The sequence below is a fragment of the Rhamphochromis sp. 'chilingali' genome (genome assembly GCF_963969265.1).
Source record: "Rhamphochromis sp. 'chilingali' genome assembly, chromosome: 3".
Classification (NCBI taxonomy): Eukaryota; Metazoa; Chordata; class Actinopteri; order Cichliformes; family Cichlidae; genus Rhamphochromis; species Rhamphochromis sp. 'chilingali'.
Window position 1 is genome coordinate 13,022,040 of NC_137931.1, and position 20,681 is coordinate 13,042,720.

The 20,681-nt window shown below is 41.2% G+C and overlaps 1 protein-coding gene across 2 annotated transcripts in view; it reads left to right on the forward strand.

The window, feature by feature from the left end:
- The window catches only part of mgat5 (alpha-1,6-mannosylglycoprotein 6-beta-N-acetylglucosaminyltransferase), a 106,309-nt gene that overhangs the window by 7,494 nt on the left and 78,134 nt on the right, over positions 1–20,681 (forward strand). The window contains exons 2-3 of one of the 2 annotated variants that reach the window (XM_080876748.1): positions 8,817–9,283; positions 16,809–16,973. In XM_080876748.1, the coding sequence (XP_080732874.1) occupies positions 9,043–9,283; positions 16,809–16,973 (406 nt within the window). In that variant the 5' untranslated portion in view covers positions 8,817–9,042. The remainder of the gene's footprint in view (positions 1–8,816; positions 9,284–16,808; positions 16,974–20,681) is intronic. The other variant, XM_080876749.1, reaches the window with a different exon arrangement.

Sequence of the window (20,681 nt, forward strand, 5' to 3'; positions counted from 1 at the left end):
GTGCTCGTCTGCAGGAAGGAAAGGCTAGAAAGTCAAAGGGACAAGAAGAGCTTCAGCTAAGTTGTGTGTGTGCAGGTTTTTCTGGAATTTCAGTTAGTTTTTAGGTGCTTAATCATAATAAACACGAACACTAATTCTGTCTTTGGACGATAGCATTAATCCTAAAAGAATGTGTATCGCAAAAGTCAGACAAAGTAAGGCTGTTGGTTGTCACCACCTGAGAGCTCTGCGGTCACCTGGATGTGAGAAGTCAAGACCCTATTTATATTCACGGGGAAAATGGATCCTTTTTCAAAGCTGATCAATAATTGATGGCTGAGGCTACATCTAGGGCATATTTCACTACTTTTTGTGCTTATGCAACAAGCTCTTAGTGTATGCTTTTTTTTCAGTTCAGTTGAATTCTCTTTATTTTAGGCCTGAAGCAATGCAGTGGAATTAATCTAGACCTCCCTGAGTCTGCTTCACCTTTATGAAACATCCCCTAAACTGCACTTTAAAGGAAGTTATTTTCAGCTCTAATCTCAGATGTGGAGGAAATGGATGGAGCCTGTATCTCGCTTTGCAGCATGTCCTGTTCATAATCGTATGAGGGCAAAGGTTATGTGATTGGGACTCCTGTGGAAGGATAGTGAAGCCAGAGATGATTGACAATGATGAGATATAATTTTTTTTACTCTTAATCCCTGTGACTTTACAGAGAATGCAGGGAAAATAAACCTCCTGGCCATGATTGCACCAGGCTAGACTGATAGCACTGATTGTAAGCAATTGTATTTGATACTGCTATGACCTAGAGCCAGTGTTGGGAAGGTTACTTTTAAAATGTATTCCATTACAGATTACAGAATACATGCCCCAAAATGTAAATGGTAAATGGCCTGTATTTATATAGCACTTTTTACTAGTCCCTAAGGACCCCAAAGCGCTTTACATATCCAGTCATCCACCCATTCACACACACATTCACACACTGGTGATGGCAAGCTACATTGTAGCCACAGCCACTGACAGAGGCGCACTGACAGAGGCGAGGCTGCCGGACACTGGCGCCACCGGGCCCTTTGACCACCACCAGTAGGCAACGGGTGAAGTGTCTTGCCCAAGGACACAACGACCGAGACTGTCCGAGCCAGGGCTCGAACCGGCAACCTTCCGATTACAAGGCGAACTCCCAACTCTTGAGCCACGATCGCCCCTGTGTATTCTGTAACGTATTCCGTTACGTTACTCAATGACAGTAACGTATTCTGAATACTTTGGATTACTTAATATATTATCATGCTTTTTACAACAACGTGAATGTACTATTGCTGTGTGATTTATTACTATTACTGAAGGTCCGCGACTCCGAACTGTAGTAAAGGGACCTCTGACTAATACGGCGGGGTCCCTGTCGGCTCGTAGCCGAAAAATAGCTTTACTTTGTTGTGTGGGTCAACTTTTCTTGCGAGAGACAGAGAGAGGCGTTGAAAGGCTGCTCCAACGGAACTTATTGTTTTCGGAGGAAAACACGAACACGGTGTACAGTCGAGTCTTAATAGCTTACTTACAACTGGGCTCGTCAGGCTCTCTTCTTGGCTGAAGTGGTTATTATTATATCTACATGCTTCCAGCTCCCGTTTTTCCTCGATGACAACTCGTACCTTTCCACTCGCCTTTTTCTCCCTCCTCGCGCTCACAGACGCATAACGTGTATGGCAGTGCATTCTCCCTGCAGCACGGACTACACTGCCCATGATGCTACATTCTTTAGAGCTATGCTTGTAGCATTCTGCCTGTTAGCTTAGCACAACAACAACAACAACAACAACAACGAAAAGGTGCTCTCTCACCCAGGAAACACACAGTCGCAGAGAGAGAGAGAGCGTCGCCCTGTAACCATGGCAACCGTAACGCTGCCGCCTGGAACAACAGAACGTAGCTGTCAAACAAAACCCAAACAGTCCTGACCCGCGACAAAATGAAACAGGAAAGTACCGCAGTGTATTCCATTTATTTCAACAAAGTAACTGTATTCTGAATACCACCTTTTTAAACGGTAACTGTAACGGAATACAGTTACTCATATTTTGTATTTTAAATACGTAACGGCGGTACATGTATTCCGTTACTCCCCAACACTGCCTAGAGCAACCATAAGGGCTTTGGTTAATCTGAACAGACATTTGTAAGAGCTGGACAGGCTATACATGATGAAGGTACTTAATCGCAGATAGCGCCACTAGTGGTGACTCCAAAATTGACACAGTTTCATATTTTGTAACTGAGTGTGTCTTCAGTTTGCTGAGTCTGTTATATACTGTAGCTAGCACATGAAATTTTACATTCATAATGTAGTTTTTAAAGGGAAATTAAATTCTGTCTGTCATTTTTTGTTTTTAAACTAAAACGATGCAAGCAGCAACCTCTGGGGCTAAAAAATCATCTCATAGATGTTAATAACTGTAGGACCACGTGTATCCCCATTCAACTTCCATGTTAAAGTTCCCGATTTTAACCATGTGTATCATTTAACATGTGCACAGACTACTATAAAAATATTTCTAATTTCTATTTGCAGTTAATAATTTTCTCATTCTTTTTGATACTTGTAAGGTTTAAGTTCGGGGCCATTGAAGCAGGGTTATTATAGTGAACTAGAACAAAAAGATTTTCTGAAAAGCTGAAACAAGAAAAAAACATTCTGAAAATGAACTGTAACTAAATTGAATTAAGACAAATATTGAAAATGAATCCCAAAATACAATTGAATAACAAAATGCTAAACTATAACAACTCTGGTTTGAAGTGTGTCCAAGATACATGCGGTCCAGGTTCTATTCCTCTGTTACTTAGCACTTGCTGTATATGCACATTACTAATTAAGCTTGCTAACATTAGCTGGGAACTGCCGAGCATCTCTAAATATGGCTATGGCCTCAAAAAAACATGACAGTTGACATAATGCTAACATTGAAACTTCAAGATCCGGAGTTTTGAAACCACTGGGTAAGGTAACAGTGGCTACACCTATCTTTTATTTACGGTTTTTACTCTGACAGTAAAACACACACACACACACACCCTTAAGACGTCTCCCTCAAAGAAAAACCTCATGGTCTGTGTTTGCCAGTGTTGTTGTTGTTGTTGATCACTGTCTTTTTTTAGATTATAATCTTTCCTCACGACTTGAATTTCAGCAGTGGCCTTAAGGCTATTGGACAGAATTCAATGCATGCCTTCAGATGTAGTTGGAAATTCCCCGCATATTTACAGCGATCTAATTGTTTTTATAACAGTTGCACTACTATGGAATTGGGGAAGAAGCGCTGCACACACAGACTGAATACTGACCTGGGCAGCATTTGATGCATAGCTAGACTCGTTTCAAACATATTTAAAGTATGTAAATGTGGCTCTGACGAAGAACACTTTCTGGGGGAAAGATGCCAAACAGCAGTTCCAGTTGATGTTAACACTGTTAATCTTCAGACAGAAAGCAGAAACCTTATCAAGTAAGGGGACAGAAATGATAAAACACAATCTATATTTATGTTTGCCTAATGCGTAAATGGTCCTGGGTTTGAGACTGGGAAGAAATACTCCTCCCTCAAGGGAGCGGCCAAAAAAGGCCTCTTTCTATCGTGGGAAATCCTATTTTTATGGAAATGTGAGTTTTAGTCCTCATCCTTTTAACACAAAGTTTTAATTCCAGCTAGACAACTAGAAGTTTGCCTTGGATGCTTGTTTTCTGTCATCGGCACCATCATACTCTTAGCTGTTACAGTTCACCCTCTCTGTCGATGTGAAACTTGCTGCTATTGTTGCAGCTATGCAGAAATGCCACCACAGAAACTGCATTTGAAAGTCTAATATCAGTGCCAGGTCTACCTGGAGCACATAGGGTTAATCCACACTGCTTTAAGCTCAACAGCTGAAGCTTAAATTTCACTGCTTTTGTCCCAGCAGGATAAAGAACTTTGCCACTGCTCTGGGAGGACACTGATTTCTGTCAGAACTGAATGATTCAGTTGTTTTTATCTTTACCGTCGCCTCTTGAACCTTCAGAGTTTGATGCACTGCCATTTCTTCCAACAATGAAATGGCCATTCAGCAGGTAGTTATGTCATCATCTCAAGTTGCCACGGATCATATTTTCTGCTACCGTAGCCGGCTGTCATCACACCGAGTTTCAGTGGGCTGTTGCTGGTGAGAGCCAGGGGGCTCCCTGCCAGACTAATTAAGATCCTGAATTAGAAACCAGAAGGCAACTGAGAGGCAATATATGCACCACTGGGGGCTGAATGGTTGCATTGCTCCTTTCTCTAGGGATCACAGGACATCAGAAAGCCTCCTAACAAAGGGGTTATGGATTTCAGAGTTAAATAAGATGGATAGATGCAGGAAATCAGGTCAGACGAGAGAGCTGGCACCAACTGGGACTATGTGTGTTTTCAGAAACCGAAGCGGTTGAGTCAGTGTTCTGTGTAGGTTTTGGCTCGTGCATCTTACAGCGATGTACCACGGGGTTGTCTGAGCAGCATTCCTTTCTGATAAACAGCCCCAAAGCTTCCCATGCTTGTCAGCGCCCAACTAGAGAGCACTGCCAGCCTTTTTTCGTGCCCTCCTCCAACAGAGTCCCGAGCAGCGAGAGACATCCGATGTTATCAGCACTGCAGATTTGCCAGCGCTGCTGCCAAAGGCTTGTCTTATGAATTCACAGTGAAGTACCGAGATTTTTCTTTCTTGCCTTTTTTTTATTGTTGTTCCCGTTATGCACACATCACAAAGCAAATTGGACTAGTAAATGTCCGAAAGACAGAATACAGAATTGGCTTAATTTCTGACAATGTCATATTTGTACAAATGTATAAAACCATTTCTGTGCACGCAAAAAGCAAAAACAGGCCTTCGTCCTAAATGACTGAACATTTATGGTGTGTCATAACCTGCAGTGAGATTCCAGCCCTGCTGGAAGCTGCTCGCAGCTGTCTCTGACCTATTTATGAAGCTGATGGATGGAAGGTGAAAAGAGCCTTTGTGTGGCTGCCTTTTGTGTTTCTTGGGAAGGTGCTGATGATTTCCTTTCGGAACTTAATTGCTGGCGTATCCAACTTTGCTGTGCTTTAGATCCAGGACGAATATTCCTCTGTAAATGTTCAACAAATTCAGTAATTCTGATATAGGCAGGAGCATGTGGTGTTGTAGTTAAGAGTATTGGGGTTTTTCAAAGTGTTGCATTCATGCAAGCGGCTGTGGTTTTGACCTGGTTAGAGCTGCTCTAAAAGGGTCTAAGAAAGACGCAGTTCAGAAGCAAGGCTGCAGAAATCCTCTCCTCACACTTACCCTCGTTTACAGCAGCAGCGGCTGAATGCAGATGACATCACATCTTTTTTCTTTTGGCTTGACTGCGTGCTGTAAAGTTTTTTTTTTGTTTGCTTGTTTTGTTTGGTTTTTTTTTTATGTTGTTGTTGCTGTGGCATAATGCTTAAAGCCAGAGGCATTTATTTAGCTTAGCAGAAATTGCCTAGAGGTCGTCAGTTAATACTTGTTGAACTATTTAACAGCTCCAAAAAGTGCTGCAGGGCAGCCTCATTTTACATTATGGGCAAAAGCTTGATGGTTAAAGCCAAATTTGCTGATAATGGCGCAGTTATGTTCAGCTAGCTATAAAGCCAGGGAGTGCAGCAAATTAGAGTTGAATGTTTATGCTGATTAGCCTGGTGAGGTTTTCTCTACAAGAAGCTGATCGCACGGCAGAGAACAGAACAATGCGTTATAATCAGAAAAGGGATGTTTGTTTCGGTTTCATTCATGTGGTCAGGCATGCACGCAAATGCTGGTTAATAAGATATCTGGTAGCTGCTTGTTTACAGCACACACAGGCACCAGCATAGATTAATATTAATGATGTGTGTTTCTGATAAACGTTATTTCCTGTTGCTGTAAATAATAATCGGGGTATTCAGTACTCTCATCAAGTATATTCTGCTAAGATTAGCGCGGGAGTTGCAGGTTAAAGGTGACCTGTTATTCTTGTTATGGCTCCATTCTGTTATCTTTTCTTTAATATAACTCAGCATATGGCTTCGGTGTAGAGCTATTCAATATAACGATATATATCGGATGACGATATGAAAACGTCTATCGTTTCATCTTACGCTTTCGTTTGTTTCATGGTGTCGCAAAATAAACTGTTCACGGCAATATTTTTTCATGGTTTTGATGGTCGCTTTAGTGGCTATATTATTTCTTAAAGTTCTCCCTTTCTCTTATATTTAAAATATCTACACTACTGATGGTCAAGTGACTGTTTTTATGCATTGTCGTTAGCAACAACGACAGTAAAACCAGCGTGTGGCTCCGTCATCCGCTTGTTTATTTTCCACATAAACCTTTCACAATAAAGCTGAAGATCCTGTTGAGATTTTTTAAAATAAACTGAGATGATGGCAAACAGAAAGACCAGTCAAAACAAATCCAGGACCTTATTCCTAAATGAGGGGCTCCCTCTGTAGCATGGACATGGTTTGGTTATGAAAAGTCTGACACGGACCAGAAGATTGTACTATGGAAATTATGCAGGAAACTGGACCCCATATCAGACTCAAACACAGCAAACCTGTTCTACCACATACACAAGAATCACGTGAAAGAGTGTGGAGAGAGTTTACGGATGAGAAGCAAAGAAGAGTCGTCAGGTGCTCCAAATAAACCTTAGACTCAAACGTTAAAACAGGCTTTTCCCAGCAGCACGCCGCGTAATAAATAATCGCAAAGAAAATGGCAGCCATTACAACTTGCATCTTAAAATGTATAGTTTTAAGCATCGCTCAAAACTAGACTCCAGGTACACGACGCCCAGGAAAACACGTCACGCAAGTTGAGTTGCCCGAGATTTACAGATTTGACAGAAAATGTAAAATTTTTGTGATATATATCATTGTCGGGCTGATAAATGTCTTATATCGGGATAACAGTCTTGTAACCTGCTTAGCTCGGAGGTTCCATGCGATTTAAATCTCACAAAATGAGCGATACTACAAGCACAGCAGAAGGGCGGTTTGATGCAAGAAGCATATACAGGCTGCTGACTGGACAGATTACACGTGCTATGTGCAAACCTGCATTCCAGCTATTCATCAAGGTACGATGCCACATGTGTACAACTTCTGCTGACTGGATTTCAGTGATGGGCTTTTGATATTCTTCATCGGGCATGCTCTAAAAACTTAAAACGAGAAGAAATAGTTCTAAAAACTCTCTTTTCCTGTGACTTGAAAAGATTCAAAGTCTGTGTCCCCCAAACTCAGGTGTGAATTTATTCTGAATAGTAGACTTTTTTCTTTCTTTTTTTTTTTTTTAAACGAATATCAACAACTGAGCTTAAAAAAAAAAGTGTAGTTCATTTAGTACAGCACCACAAACAGCTGCTGAAAAGGCAAGACTGTCTCAGACTGTTGGAAGTTGTAGACAATTATTAAACAACTGGTTGATTAATAATTTAAATGTTAGTGAAACCAAGGCCCCGTATTAACTGATGAATTAATTGTAGCTCAGCTTGTCTCGCCTTACTGTGTTTACCTGTACGCCTCAAACTCACGTACTGCTGTCCGACCCCACACGCAGACCAAGTCTGAGCCCCTCTCTAAACGTGTTGCGAACATGAGAGTGCAATGACAAAAAGTGAAAGGGTTTAAAATTCTGTTTGTGTTCTCACCTGTCAGCGAGGAAGATAAATTGTAAGCTATTCAAATGTTTTTATTTCAGGGACAGTATACACCCTTTTGCTTAAACATTCACACAGCAACATCAGTCACACACGATACTATCTGGATTAAACAAGACTGCTTCTGTTTCAAGAGTCGCAGAAGCATTAAAGTCATTTCTTTGTCTTCTTTTTTCCTTTTTTTTCTGTTGTTGTTTTTTTTTTTTTTTACTAGTCGAATTTGGTGTGTTACCATGCCACGTTAAATGAGCCTCCACACACTGAGCACAGCAGCCTTCAGCTGGGTGTGCTCCGGCTCCGTTGTGTGTGGCCTGCTGCAGTTAGAAACAGGTTGATCTTCTCAAACTAATAGTGGAGGAGAAGTACGCTTCACTAACATTAAGCACCTCCACCCAGTTACTCATTTTCAAGAATTTGTTCAACTAAATTGCATGCCTTAAACTTCATAGTTACCTCAAAACTCCAGGACGTTACTGAAACAACTGAAGTGGTCTGTTACTTGAATCAACTACAAATATTTAACTGAATAGGAGTTGCGGTGCACAAAAAAACAAATGTTGTGTTGTTGCATCATTTTTCACTAAGTTTTTAACTTTAACAAATAACAGGACATTGGCCATTTTCTCGTTTTCATCTCCACAGTTTTGCTCATTATCTGCTTTAATCTTTTCGCTGCTAATACCGAGGCTCATACTGAGGCTGCTGGCTCTGAGCTCGGGATAGGTTTAGCTAACACTTTAGCTACTTTGCCTTTGTTGGCTTTTTTAAAATCTTCATGTTTATCTGGGTGAGGGTGATTGAAGTAGTTTTGTTGTTTACTTTGGTAAACTTTGCATCTTCACTTACAGTGAAGTATTTCCATGCTAGTTACATATGGGCATGTGGCTGAGTGTGTGTATGTTGTGCATGCTTGTAATAGGACCCCACCTCAGTTTACTGTAAGTTATATCTCAAACTGCCAAACCTCTCTTGGTTATCAGTGTTTTAAATTAATCATGGTCATGTGGGATTGGGGTAGGGAAGGCAACTCCCTTGTTATCTGAGTTTAGCAAAGCAACTACCTAACTCCTGATCTCTCCTTCCTCTCTGTTTGTGTTTTCTGCAGCAGGTTGGACTCTGCCCCCTGAGATGTTACTGAGCGGTGAGGATGGATCAAAGAAGGAAATCATGACGGTGACGAGCTGCATGCCACCCTCCAAAAACTGCCGGAGTCGCTCCAACTGACACAGATATGCCTCGCCTGCCCTCCTGATTCCTCTTGCCCAACTCTTTATCTTTCCCCCTGTCCAGTCAAAGTCAGTCCAGCTCTTCCAAGTCTCTGTCCTGTCAGCATGGCTACACCTTTCCTGTGGAAACTGTCCTCTCAGAAGCTGGGCTTCTTCCTGGTCAGCTTCGGCTTCATCTGGGGCATGATGCTGCTGCATTTCACCATCCAGCAGCGAGCCAGCCACGAGAACAGTGCCGTGCTGCGTCAGCAGATCCTCGACCTTAGCAAGCGCTACATCAAAGCACTGGCTGAGGAGAACCAAAGTGTCATGGATGGTCCGTATGTTGGAACCATGACGGCTTACGGTGAGTAGTCGACTCGCTGACATGGCTGCTCTGATTTTAGCAAACAAGAGCAATCTTTCTACCTTTACTACAGAATCTTTGTCGCCAAATGTGCTCTTCAGCAAGGCCAGGATGCCATGTCTCAATCAGTCACAAAATAGTTTGACACATGCTTCCAGAGCTGAACATTTCTGGGACATACCTGACAGTGCATGTCATCAATCAGTGTTTGACCTCTGGAGTATGAATCTCTGTGAGACTGCTGTGATTTGCAAGTAGTCTGGGGCACTTAGTGCTCACAAGTGGTGGGCCTGTACTTGGCATTATACACACCCTTATTAAAGCAGCTTCCTTGCTTAGACCACGGAGTATTTGCAGAAGTGCAAATGCATATGAAACAGATCGTTTCCTGGTGCGTGGTATGTAAGAGCTGAAGAAAATCATTTGACCTGATTCTCTTGATAGTGCCCCCCATCTCCATCTTACTGATATCGCTCTCCAGGTTTAAGGTTGGGTATGGTTGGTTATTTTAGTGCTGTAAATGTGTCACTTTAAGTGTAAAAGGCCAGATACATGTACATGTTTAAGTGTGAAGCATAGCAAAATTCAAGACAGTTATTTTAGGCTGTTGGCCTCTGTTTCCACATCTTCTTTAAATTGGATGGAATAGTTCCACTTGTCTGCCTCCTGAACAGGTGCAGCATCGGCTCTATTTTTAAAAAAAAATGTTCGGGAGCTTTAACGTCAATACGGCTGCATTGGAGCATAATACTGTAATAGCACAGGTCCAGAAGAGCCATCAATAAGTTATTCATGCCATTAATAGACCTGTATGGCTCAATGGGAGGCTTCATTAGAAACCTGAGATTGGAATTGATTGTTCTCTAATGCCCAGAGAAACAACAGGATACAGTAGAGCTCCTGGAGATTAGGAACGTGAAGAAGGAGCCAGAGCGAGAAGAGAAACAAGTGCGCTGGTAGCATAGGGTGTCAAATTTCTGCTTCCCCCCCTTTTCTGACACGCATTAAACTGCTTTTGTTTATTTCATGTATTTCAAGTGCATGCAGAATGTGGAAAAAATTCAGGTCCCTACGCAAAACGTCTTCCTTTCCAAATTACTGCCAGTAATCAGGCTCTGCTTAAAACATTTAACTCAGCAGTGTCATCTGAGCTGCTTGGAGGAAATAAATTTCAACATCTGCATTATTATATTAAGTCATTATTATTGCTTGTTTGTGCTGCTTTCATTGCCCAGACTTGAAGTACATTTGCATGGGACCTATCCTCCTGTAAACTCTGTGATTTGTTTGGGGTAAAGTGGTCTGAGCCCCATCCATAGATTTATTTGTAATACATCAGCCTGTCGTTCCAGGGAACAGATTCCTGTCCAGTTTGTTTTGTTCCCTTATATGATCGATTGATTTTCACACTGCTGTAGCAGTCTGCTGACCGGCGTCCAATATCCCATCACAGTCCATTTCAAGTCCTTGATTAGATAGCCGAGCACTGGGATCCTCTGTGCTTCCTGTGTTTGGCTTGATACAATTCGTAATGAGTTTACTGGGAAACAGCGTTTCCTCCTTTACCACCCATAAATGACCCATGCCATCTTAATGCATGTGGTTTTAATACTGTAACTCCTGAAAGCTGATTTGGGCCACTTAGTTGCTTTTAATGGTCAGGATAATTTTAAGAAACCCACATGTTGAGAAGCATCTAATCAGTGAGTCCAAGCCTTTTTGTACACAGCCAGTTGCTGAAAGATTTCAGGTATTTCTTTCTCTCTGCGGGTGTTTAAAAACATCTTCAGGGTTATATTTAGATTTTTAAAAATCCTGTGCTACTATATGAACTGAATTCATCAACAGGTAAAAGTGTATTTTTAGGAAGATTGAATTAGTGGGGGAGTACTTAGAACCACTCGTAGCTGATTTCCCACATAGCAAGAAAGTCCTGGGTTCACATCATCAGCCGGCTGGGGCCTTTTGTGTGGAGATGTTCTTCGTGTGACTGCATGGGTTCTCTGTGGGTACTCCAGGTTCATCCCACAGTCCAAAAACATGCTTGTTAGATTAATTGGTGATTCTAAATTGGCCATAGGTGTGACTGTAAGCATGAATGATTGTCTGTGTCTCTGGATTGGCCTTGCATTGAACTGGCAGCTTGTTTAGGATGTAAAATACGTTTCACTGTATGAAAGCTGTGTTAGACTCGGCACCCTGTAACCTTAAATTGAATAAGTGAATGAGAAAGTGGATTTGTGAATTACATTTGAAATATATGGTTCTGATTGGTAGAAATCCCTTTAGTACAAGTATATTGAATTCCCTGTTTTGCTTCCTAACTATAATTTCTTTCAAGCTCATTTCTTCAAGCAACTTTAAAGTGGACATTGTGTTCCTGCTTTATTAAGTCTTCTGTTTTAGTTTTCAGTGTGTAAAATGTTTCAATTATATTTCAGTAGATTGCAGTCAACTGGCTTCGGTTATCTTACATCTCACACTTCAAGTGCATAACCCTAGCTACAGTGGCTGCTACAGGACAAACATGTTTTAGTTATCCAAGAGAGATCAAAACATTATAAACATGTCATACTCCATAGCGCCAGCTGGCGTGTTTCTGCTGCTGTTTGGCCTGGATCTGCCCCAGAGTCAGTCCACCGTTTACCTCAGGTGTCAATGCCAAGTGAGAATCGTCCAGCTTTATTTACTATGGAAGAAGCTTTAAAACTTAATGAAAGGAGTCTGATACAAGTTGAAAAGTTAGACAAGCTCACTTCTGATTTATGACACTGATACTCAAGTGAGTTGTTAAGGATAGGCTGAACTGTCAGTAGCGCTGCTGTTTTCTTTCAACTCATTCAATGTTTCAATTCAACAGCTCGGACAGTCTCGGTCGTTGTGTCCTTGGGCAAGACACTTCACCCGTTGCCTGCTGGTGGTGGTCAGAGGGCCCGGTGGCGCCAGTGTTCGGCAGCCTCGCCTCTGTCAGTGCGCCCCAGGGCAGCTGTGGCTACAATGCAGCTTGCCATCACCAGTGTGTGAATGTGTGGATGACTGAACGTGTAAAGCGCTTTGGGGTCCTTAGGGACTAAGTAAAGCGCTATACAAATACAGGCCATTTACCATTTTATTTACCATTTATGATCATGCTAGTAGAAAATGTTAGGTCACTGCAAGTGCAATGAAAGCTTCCCATCAAGTGAACATAACGTTATGAGGGATTGAGCAGCTGACAGGGAAAGCAGAGTTTTTCAGTCATGTCATCTCACTTGACCAGCCAGCGTCAGTTTTAAACCTGAATAAAAAGGCTGTTAGAAATGAATATGATTGGATATGAGCTTTACTCTTCCGCCTTTCCAAAACTGATCCATGGAACTGGTTGGAACGATCTGCTGTTACCACGTAGCTATCAAGCTATTGTGGATTTCTTTCATGGTTGGGAAACATATAAAGCTCTTGTGCTCTGTGCTTGGCCCGGCAGCCTCGGTATGTTGCTTTTCTTCGTCCTCTCCAGGATGGTAGGTCACCATGTGCTTCCCTGCTCTTTGCTACGGTCAGTCAGATGGAGCCCACTGCCTGGCTGGATTGAGCTTTTGGTTGTGGATGATAGGAAAGAACAGGGGTTGCTGATAAATGCTTTGGGCTTATGTTTCTGTGTAATCACTTCTTTTTAATATGTCTGTGAAGGTTCTCAGTCCTCCAGGTCATCACTTCACTTCTTTTTAATGCTCACGAGCTTAATGAAATGTCCCAGGTGATTGTGTAACCACATCATTGCCTAGTTTGACACTATTGTTTATAACAGAATGAATTTCACTATGTTTATTGCTGCAGGGTTTGTTTTTGCAAGTGCATCAGTAATAAGAAGGATGGAGGCCGGCAGAAATGTTTCCCTAGGTGTGCCATTACTCATCCAGCTTACCTGGCAGCACATTTAATGCACACAACGACATGTCAAAGCATTATTCACACCAACACACAGCCTGATGAAGGTTTTTGAATCACAATCTCACATTTAATTATAGTGAAGCCTCACGTTTAACTATAGTAATTATAGTGACAGATATTACTTCCTCACTTGATAAATACTCCTATCGATGCTACTCTCCACATTTTACTATAAAATAAAGACATGATGGTGGTTATAGTCACTGATGTTTTTCATTTCCTACTAAGCAGATGTGCTGGTGTTTATTAATGTTCCTCCAGGGTCAAGGGCTGGGATAATCCCCCTAAAGTTCTCAAAGTATTGCAATTTAACTTTCTCAGCTCATGCTATGATCCAACTCGCTAGTGCTGTGATCGAGATTCCTCAGAAATCGGATGTCGTAACCTTTAGTGCATTCCAGAAAATGTCCAAAAAACCCAAACAAACTGAATTTGTTATGGTTCTTACCTGCAGGTGTTGTTGCTCAACAGAGAGGGTATAGCTACTGCCTCTTCCAAATCTAATGATATATGGAAAGTGGCAATTTTTATGCATAGAGTCTGATTACATAGTCCACCGGCTTTGTGTAAGCTGGGGCTGTTGGTTTTCTGAAAAAAAAAACCCAAAACAAAACCAAAAAACAAAGGATAACAAACAGTTAACATTCCTTTAAAAAAGGAATGTTAACTGTATCCTAACTTCATCAAAACAGTCTCATCTTGACTCGAGGTTGAAACAGTTGCTTTAACAGTTTGGCAAATCTCATCAGCATCAGACCTAAAGAAGCCAACTACACTGCACTGATTCAAATTTAGTTTAAAGTCAGATTTGTATATGTGTCAGGGTTTTTACAGAGCATCTAACCTTTTACATGCGGAATATCACACTGAGCTCCATTTTTCATTAAATACAGTAAAGTGAGCACAAACCTTTGAACATTTTGCTCTGTCAGCCATGACAGTAGAGCACAGAGAAACATGGCAACATCAAGAATAATCCCTTGACCCTAAGTGTCATTACCAGTGACACTTAGGAATTTTAAAATGTCAGCTATGTTGGTATCGCATATATTAACATTGCATAAATATCAATAGCTGTACCTTTTTGTCTAGGTGTCTGTGTGTGCCTATTTAATACTGGTTCCAGTACTCATGCTTAATGGTAATAAACACAATTGGTAAATTACCCTACTGGCTTGCTCAGGTAAGTCTGGTTTAACTGGAGTGACCATGGACAGTGTTTGGACTCTTGTTGTGAGGAACATTTAACATATGCACACTATAACTTCATACATCTGTCACATAAGCTAGAAGTTTCTATCTTTTGCTCTCCTATTGGAAAGACGTACCAAATGAAATTTGAAACAAGTCTAATGAATCTCTGTGTTATTCGGCCTGAAGTCAGGGCTCTGTTTCTGGGGTGAATATATTATGTTCGGCCCAATAGCTTGGCATGGCAAAGCTTTCCGTTTGGATTCTTCCTGGTGTCACCGAGCTGCTCTCTGTACATCTGCTCCTCCCAGCATACCTCGGCTCGTCCAAATCAGACAAATGCTCTGGCCTTTCCCTTCACACGAAACATACTGGTGGTGCTGTGCCAGGCCTCGTTGTCCTATTGCCAATCTGTCTGACGTGATGAAAAATGGCGTGTTAAATGCATCATGGCGCGGGAAAAAGTGGTGTTTACATGTGACAGACAAGCAGCAATTACCATCTTCTGAGTAAAGCAACCCTGAGTCATTTTGGATTAGTTCAGTAGATATTTAAGCCAATATACAAATAATATAACTGGCTATGGCTTTTAAGAGTATCTCAGACCTTTTCTCTCAATGAAAATTAGCAAGCGTAGGCGTTTTCTCTGTTAACTACATAACATGACATTTAAACTGTCGCTAATATTCATTTGTGTTCCTGATGTTGCTGCATTTAAGTTATCTTTATGTAACCTCTCTTAGCTTTGCTGGCTAATATAAATAACAACTGTTGGCTGTAGCTTCAATGCTATCATTGTTTGCATAGCTGTGTAATGGCCTTTGGCTCCATTGGTAGTCATTAGCATAACCTTTTTGAGTGGATGTATTCATAGAAGCAGACTTGCGTCTGTTACCTATGTACCCTTGCTTTCCAATGGTAGGGGATACTCTGTGCTCTGAGTAGCATTTCCAGCAGCTTTAACATTTCTCTGTAAATGCCAGTGCATTTGTTACAGGTTAAAGTATCAAGACAAGTACCTTGATAAATGGGTCCAAAAATACAGTATTTAAGCATTGTGACTGTGCAAATATAATCTAAATATGGCCTCATCTATCTGGCTACTGGTCAGGAACGTTCCTACATGTTCTGCATTTTGCCATGGTTGTGTTTTATGAAAGTAAATTTAGAAAAGATTTACGTGGAAATGCAAAGACCCTCACAAAACTGGAGGAACAGGAAGTCATTTGCAAAGACTCGGGTGCTCCCCATTAATAATTAAATGAGCCGGAAGCTGGTCCCTGAAGCCTCAAGAATGTGTTGTTGTAGGACCTGAGCTTGTCATTGAAGCTGAAGCTATTTATTGTCAGAGATAGCTGAGCAATTTTCCTCAGTCAGTTCCATGTGGGGACTTTTACAGAAAGGCAAGCTCTACTTGCCTTGCTTGTCCTGGCTGAATACCACTGCTCATACTACAGATGGCAGCTTTAATGGCACGTTTGTGTCGATTTCTAAAGAAATATCATAATTGACCAACCATATTTGAGCTGGTTTTTGCTGCAAACGAATAAACAGTGTTTGGAGTATGTGGAGAACAAAAGAAAGAGAATGTAATCTTGAAACTACTATCCTTTCCGTTTTGTGGTAATTAAGCCGTAAAACATTGAACTTAACATGATACAGAAACACAAGGAAACAAAGAATGCTGGGTCAAAATGACCCAGGACCATGATACTTAAGCTGGAGACCCCAAATTTAAAACAAAAGCGTTAGGACTTTAGTCAAAATCCTTCTAGGAGCAACTTGTGCCACTTGGTGACTATCTCACACTCAGATGGCAGCTGGCGGTAGTAGTCCTTGTTCTGCTTCGTTGAGCTCCATGAAGCTACACGTGAACCACCTTGCACCAGAGCAGAAGAAGTACTACCATCTCACAGTGTTGCTAGCTACAGTCCAAAGTTACAGCTTCTCTTTCTCATTCCACAAGAGCACTGAACAAATATCATATTTTATGGATTGAGCAAGTGAAAAAAAATCAAAGATACACTTGCCTACATCTATCCCGTAGTACCAGTATGCCTGCCACTACACAGCTGAAACCTCAAGTGTGCAGTTGTACCATTAAAGTAACTGGTTTTCTGGAAACAGGGGCAAGATACGTGCCAACTTTGGTTTTATAAAATTCTCAGAAATTTCTAGCCTGGTTTTTATTCCTCTCCCTTAAAATGTTTGCTTTAGTCACACAACACTTTCAGCTTTTAGAAGAAATCCCCCATCGATGCCTTTCCCACCACTTTTTAGATTAAAGGTTGATTTTGACAACTTAAGCTCTTTGACAACTTAAGCACTCTACTCCAACTCATGGACCTGACACACCGCTTTTTTTTGCTGGAGAGAAATAAAATTTAACATTCTCATTTTGCAGACCTGAAGAAGACTCTCGCAGTCCTGCTGGATAACATCATGATGAGGCTGGGCAAGCTAGAGTCCAAGGTGGAGAACATCTACAATGGCACAGGGCCCAACCTGAGCAACGGCACCAGCACTATTACGCCCAGTGCTCCAAACTCAGAGAAAGTAAACGTGGCAGGTATGTGCGGCAGTCTTCTTTCGCTTTGGAATAGAGTGTTTGTGTGCATGCTGTGCCAAGGTGGGGGGCAGTCTAAAGGATTTATTTTGTATTTGGATTTGTAAATGTTATCAGTACAAGCTTAGAATCAGACACCTTCCTGGCTCCAGTGGTCATTGATCCTGTGCCACTTAGAAAGACTATAAATGTCTCTGTGCACTCATCCTTTTAGAAGTGTTTGATACATACACAGTACTGAGAAATGGGAATAAGCTGATTGTGGCTGTAGAAAATTTCTTTAAAACTACTCTATCTTTCCTGCGGCATGCAGCTAGCTAAACTTTCCCAGTATTGCCACTGCACTTGATGGGTCCAGACCGCATCCTTGGACTTGATTCAAATAAGGCCTGTGTTCACGCTGCATGACCCTTTTATTAGTTTTCATTGATTTTCCTGCCAGCTTTCAGATGATGAATTCAGCCCAGCTGAGAGAATGAGGTGTTGGTTTTTCTGAGACCCCTCTGAGGGACTTGCTCTCAGTTGTTTGCGCAGCATTAAACAGTAGGAATGTGAAGCTGCACAGCGAAGCAGTATGTGCAGAATTGGATTAGACTGATTGAGATGTTCAAAGAAACACTGGCATTAGTGTAATTCTAATGAGAACTGCTGTGCTGTGCTGCCGCCATCATTTTGGAAGTGCTGATGAGGCCTTTGTGAATTTGTTATTTCACATGACAAAGGACGGTAAGAATACGACAAAATTATGTAGAGTTGAATGAAAGTGTGAGTGTTTGTGATGAAAATACCTGTCAAGGATATAAACAGGCCACTCACTCTTATAGCAGTGAATTCAAAGAGATACAGTGTAGAACATTTGAAAGGCAACACCGAGTAAATTACATGACCAAAGTGTGTGAAATGAATGTATATTGTTTTCAGAGCTGCCCAAGGAAATTAAGTTCTAGTCATATATACGGGCAGGGCAGTTTCTATTAGAAAATTGAAGCCGTTGAAGTTTCCTCCAGGGAAGAGAACATAGATCACCTGCCCACAGATCTAAAAGAAAAGGCAGCGTCGCATTAAAAATCTTATGGCTGAGTAACTAAACAGATTAATTGTTTTTTATTTTGTTTAAAAACTGTTATTTCATCTTCTTTTTCTTTTTTTTGGCTTTAACTATATTCTATAACTATATATGTAACCACCCTGCACAGGCCTGTGGTGAGCCGCGGTAAACCTTGGATGCATCATTTTGAAACAAATGCAAATTAAAAAAAAGAAAATGTGATAATGAAAAAACAGTAATCAATATAGTAACGGTTCCAGACGGTGTCCGACTTTCAGAATTGCTCAGTAAAAAAAACAAATCCTCACTTTCTCTTCCTGTTTCTGTGATATTCAAAGCCTGCTTTGCAGTCATTCTAATGCCACATCCTTTCACCTACCTTGGTTTGTTTGCCTGGCACTAAAGCAATTTTCTGCTCTTCTTTAGCATCTTTGGAAGGTTGCCTTTGACTGTACCTCTATGAGTTCTCTGCTCTTTCACTAATAGAAACGTTTGTACAGTGAAATGACTCAAAATGATGTGTTCAAAAGCCAGAGTACTCTGGGCTTTAAAAAAAAAAAGACAGGGATCGTTTTAAAAGAAGCTGTTATAATTGTTAGTGAAGCCGAAATGTTTGACTCATCGGTTGATTTAGTTGATAGTTGATATTCAGTCGATCAAGATTGTCAAGTTAGTGTTATGCATTGAATCGTCTGGACATCTTTCAGTTTCTTGACGACGTTTCACCTCTGATCAGAGAAGCTTCTTCAGTTCTGAAGCTTCTTGGATGAGATGTGAAAGATGTCCAGATGCTTTTCTTTCCAAGCTTCTTAGACCAGGAGTCATATTGTTTCTCATTCGGGAGCTGTTTTCAGTAAGCGTATTAAAACCATTGTGCATATTCTTTCTCATGTTCAAAATAACAACATTGTTTTTTTGTTGTTGTTTTTTTACTTGGGGTAACAATACTGCAGTCTGTTTGGGGTTGCATAAGGTTCTGATCTGCAGTTATTGTGTTACCTGTAGCTGATGGCAGTATTTACACCCCCCACCTGTACAGAAAATAAAGCCGTACTCTGCTGTGGGCACGGCTGGCAGCAAAATGAATTTTAGCCACCAAACAGAAGGAATCAATATCTGTTTCAGTGGATTCTATATTTAGAACATTTTCACTGCTTCACCTGCTGTCAGACGGGCCTTTACGACGAGAAAGCAGAGCTGTTACGCTCCACCAGACTCCATTGACAAAATGAGGAAGTTCGCCTCATAAAAGATTTGAGCTGTCTGCTGCTGCTTTGATTGGTTATTTAGTGGTGTATTTGAATGTACTCGTCAAATCAACAGTGAAAGTATCGAGCAGCGCCAGATTTCTGTGAAATAATAAAAAAACCCAAAAAACTCAGCAGACTGTGGCGAAAGCCGCCACAGTCTGTGTGCAATAGTTTCTGCAAATCAACAAACTTTGCACCTGTTGCCCCAGATTAAGATTACATAAATGTGTCCTGTCAAACTTTATTATATAAATTTATATCCATTGTTGAAAGAGCAGCACTGTCTTGCTCTGTGAAGTACAGATGGAGACGTAATACAACATCAAAGCATAACCATATCAACAATATTGTCCCATTCCATCTCCATTATGAAGATATATCTATGCATTAATATATGTAATTAAAAACAAACACACAAACAAAATGTAATATTATGACCCAGTCCTAAATTTGAGCATAAAACCTTGTCATTAATTACAGCTTAATTACATTTTTGCAAACCAAGGAATTAGCAGATTAATCAGTAGCTAATTGCAGCTGTAGTGAAGAAAAAGCTTACATGTAATTACATGGAAATGGAATAAAAAAAAAATAGATGTAATATTTGTAGAGGTTTATGGAAGGCTAGACTTCTTAGATGGAGCGGGTTTTGTGACATTAGGTGGCGGTTAATGAGCCCTGCCTTTGCAGGCAAGCGTGATAAAACATTGTCAGAGCACTCTTGGCTTGAACTGCCCTGTTCCACAGAAATCGTAGCTGGACCTGTGACTCATCTCAGTGAACTTGCAGTGGCCTGTTGGCCTAAAACAACCAGTGGCACCCTTCAGAGACATCTGGAGCCTGAATGTATGTCAAAGCTGACAAAGCTGCACCAATGTCTCTCTTGATAGTTGAACTAAAGGCCCCAGCACTCCAGAGCCTCCATTGGAGCATGTCCTCTGTCTTGGAGCAGGGGCAGTGCTGTTGCCAGCTCCACCGGCGCTCCTCCCTGACTGGAACGCAATTACAGAGATAAGAATCTGGACAGTGAGTGCAACACGCCTGCCTTTCAGGGAGGCTGCTATCAAGATGGAGCTGAGCAGCAGCTCTGGGACTGCGCCGTTTCCAATGGAAAGAGGGAACAGAAAAGAGGCGCATAGAGAGACTACAAACCAAAACTACTGGAGTGAGGAGTCTTTAACTCCTCACGCCTTTAAATCTCACATTGCTGAAATAAAAATGAACCAGGTCTTTAGCCACATAAGGCCATGAATGATTTGCATACAATGCTGGTAGTTCCCTGCCAACTGTTTAGACATTGTGAAGAGCTCCTTCTGTCTTGAGATTGCAGCTGCCTTGCGTTGTGTGTTGTACAAGCTTCATTAGAGGTTGAGGAATTACATTAACATGGTACAATTTTTCTTCAGCCAAAGA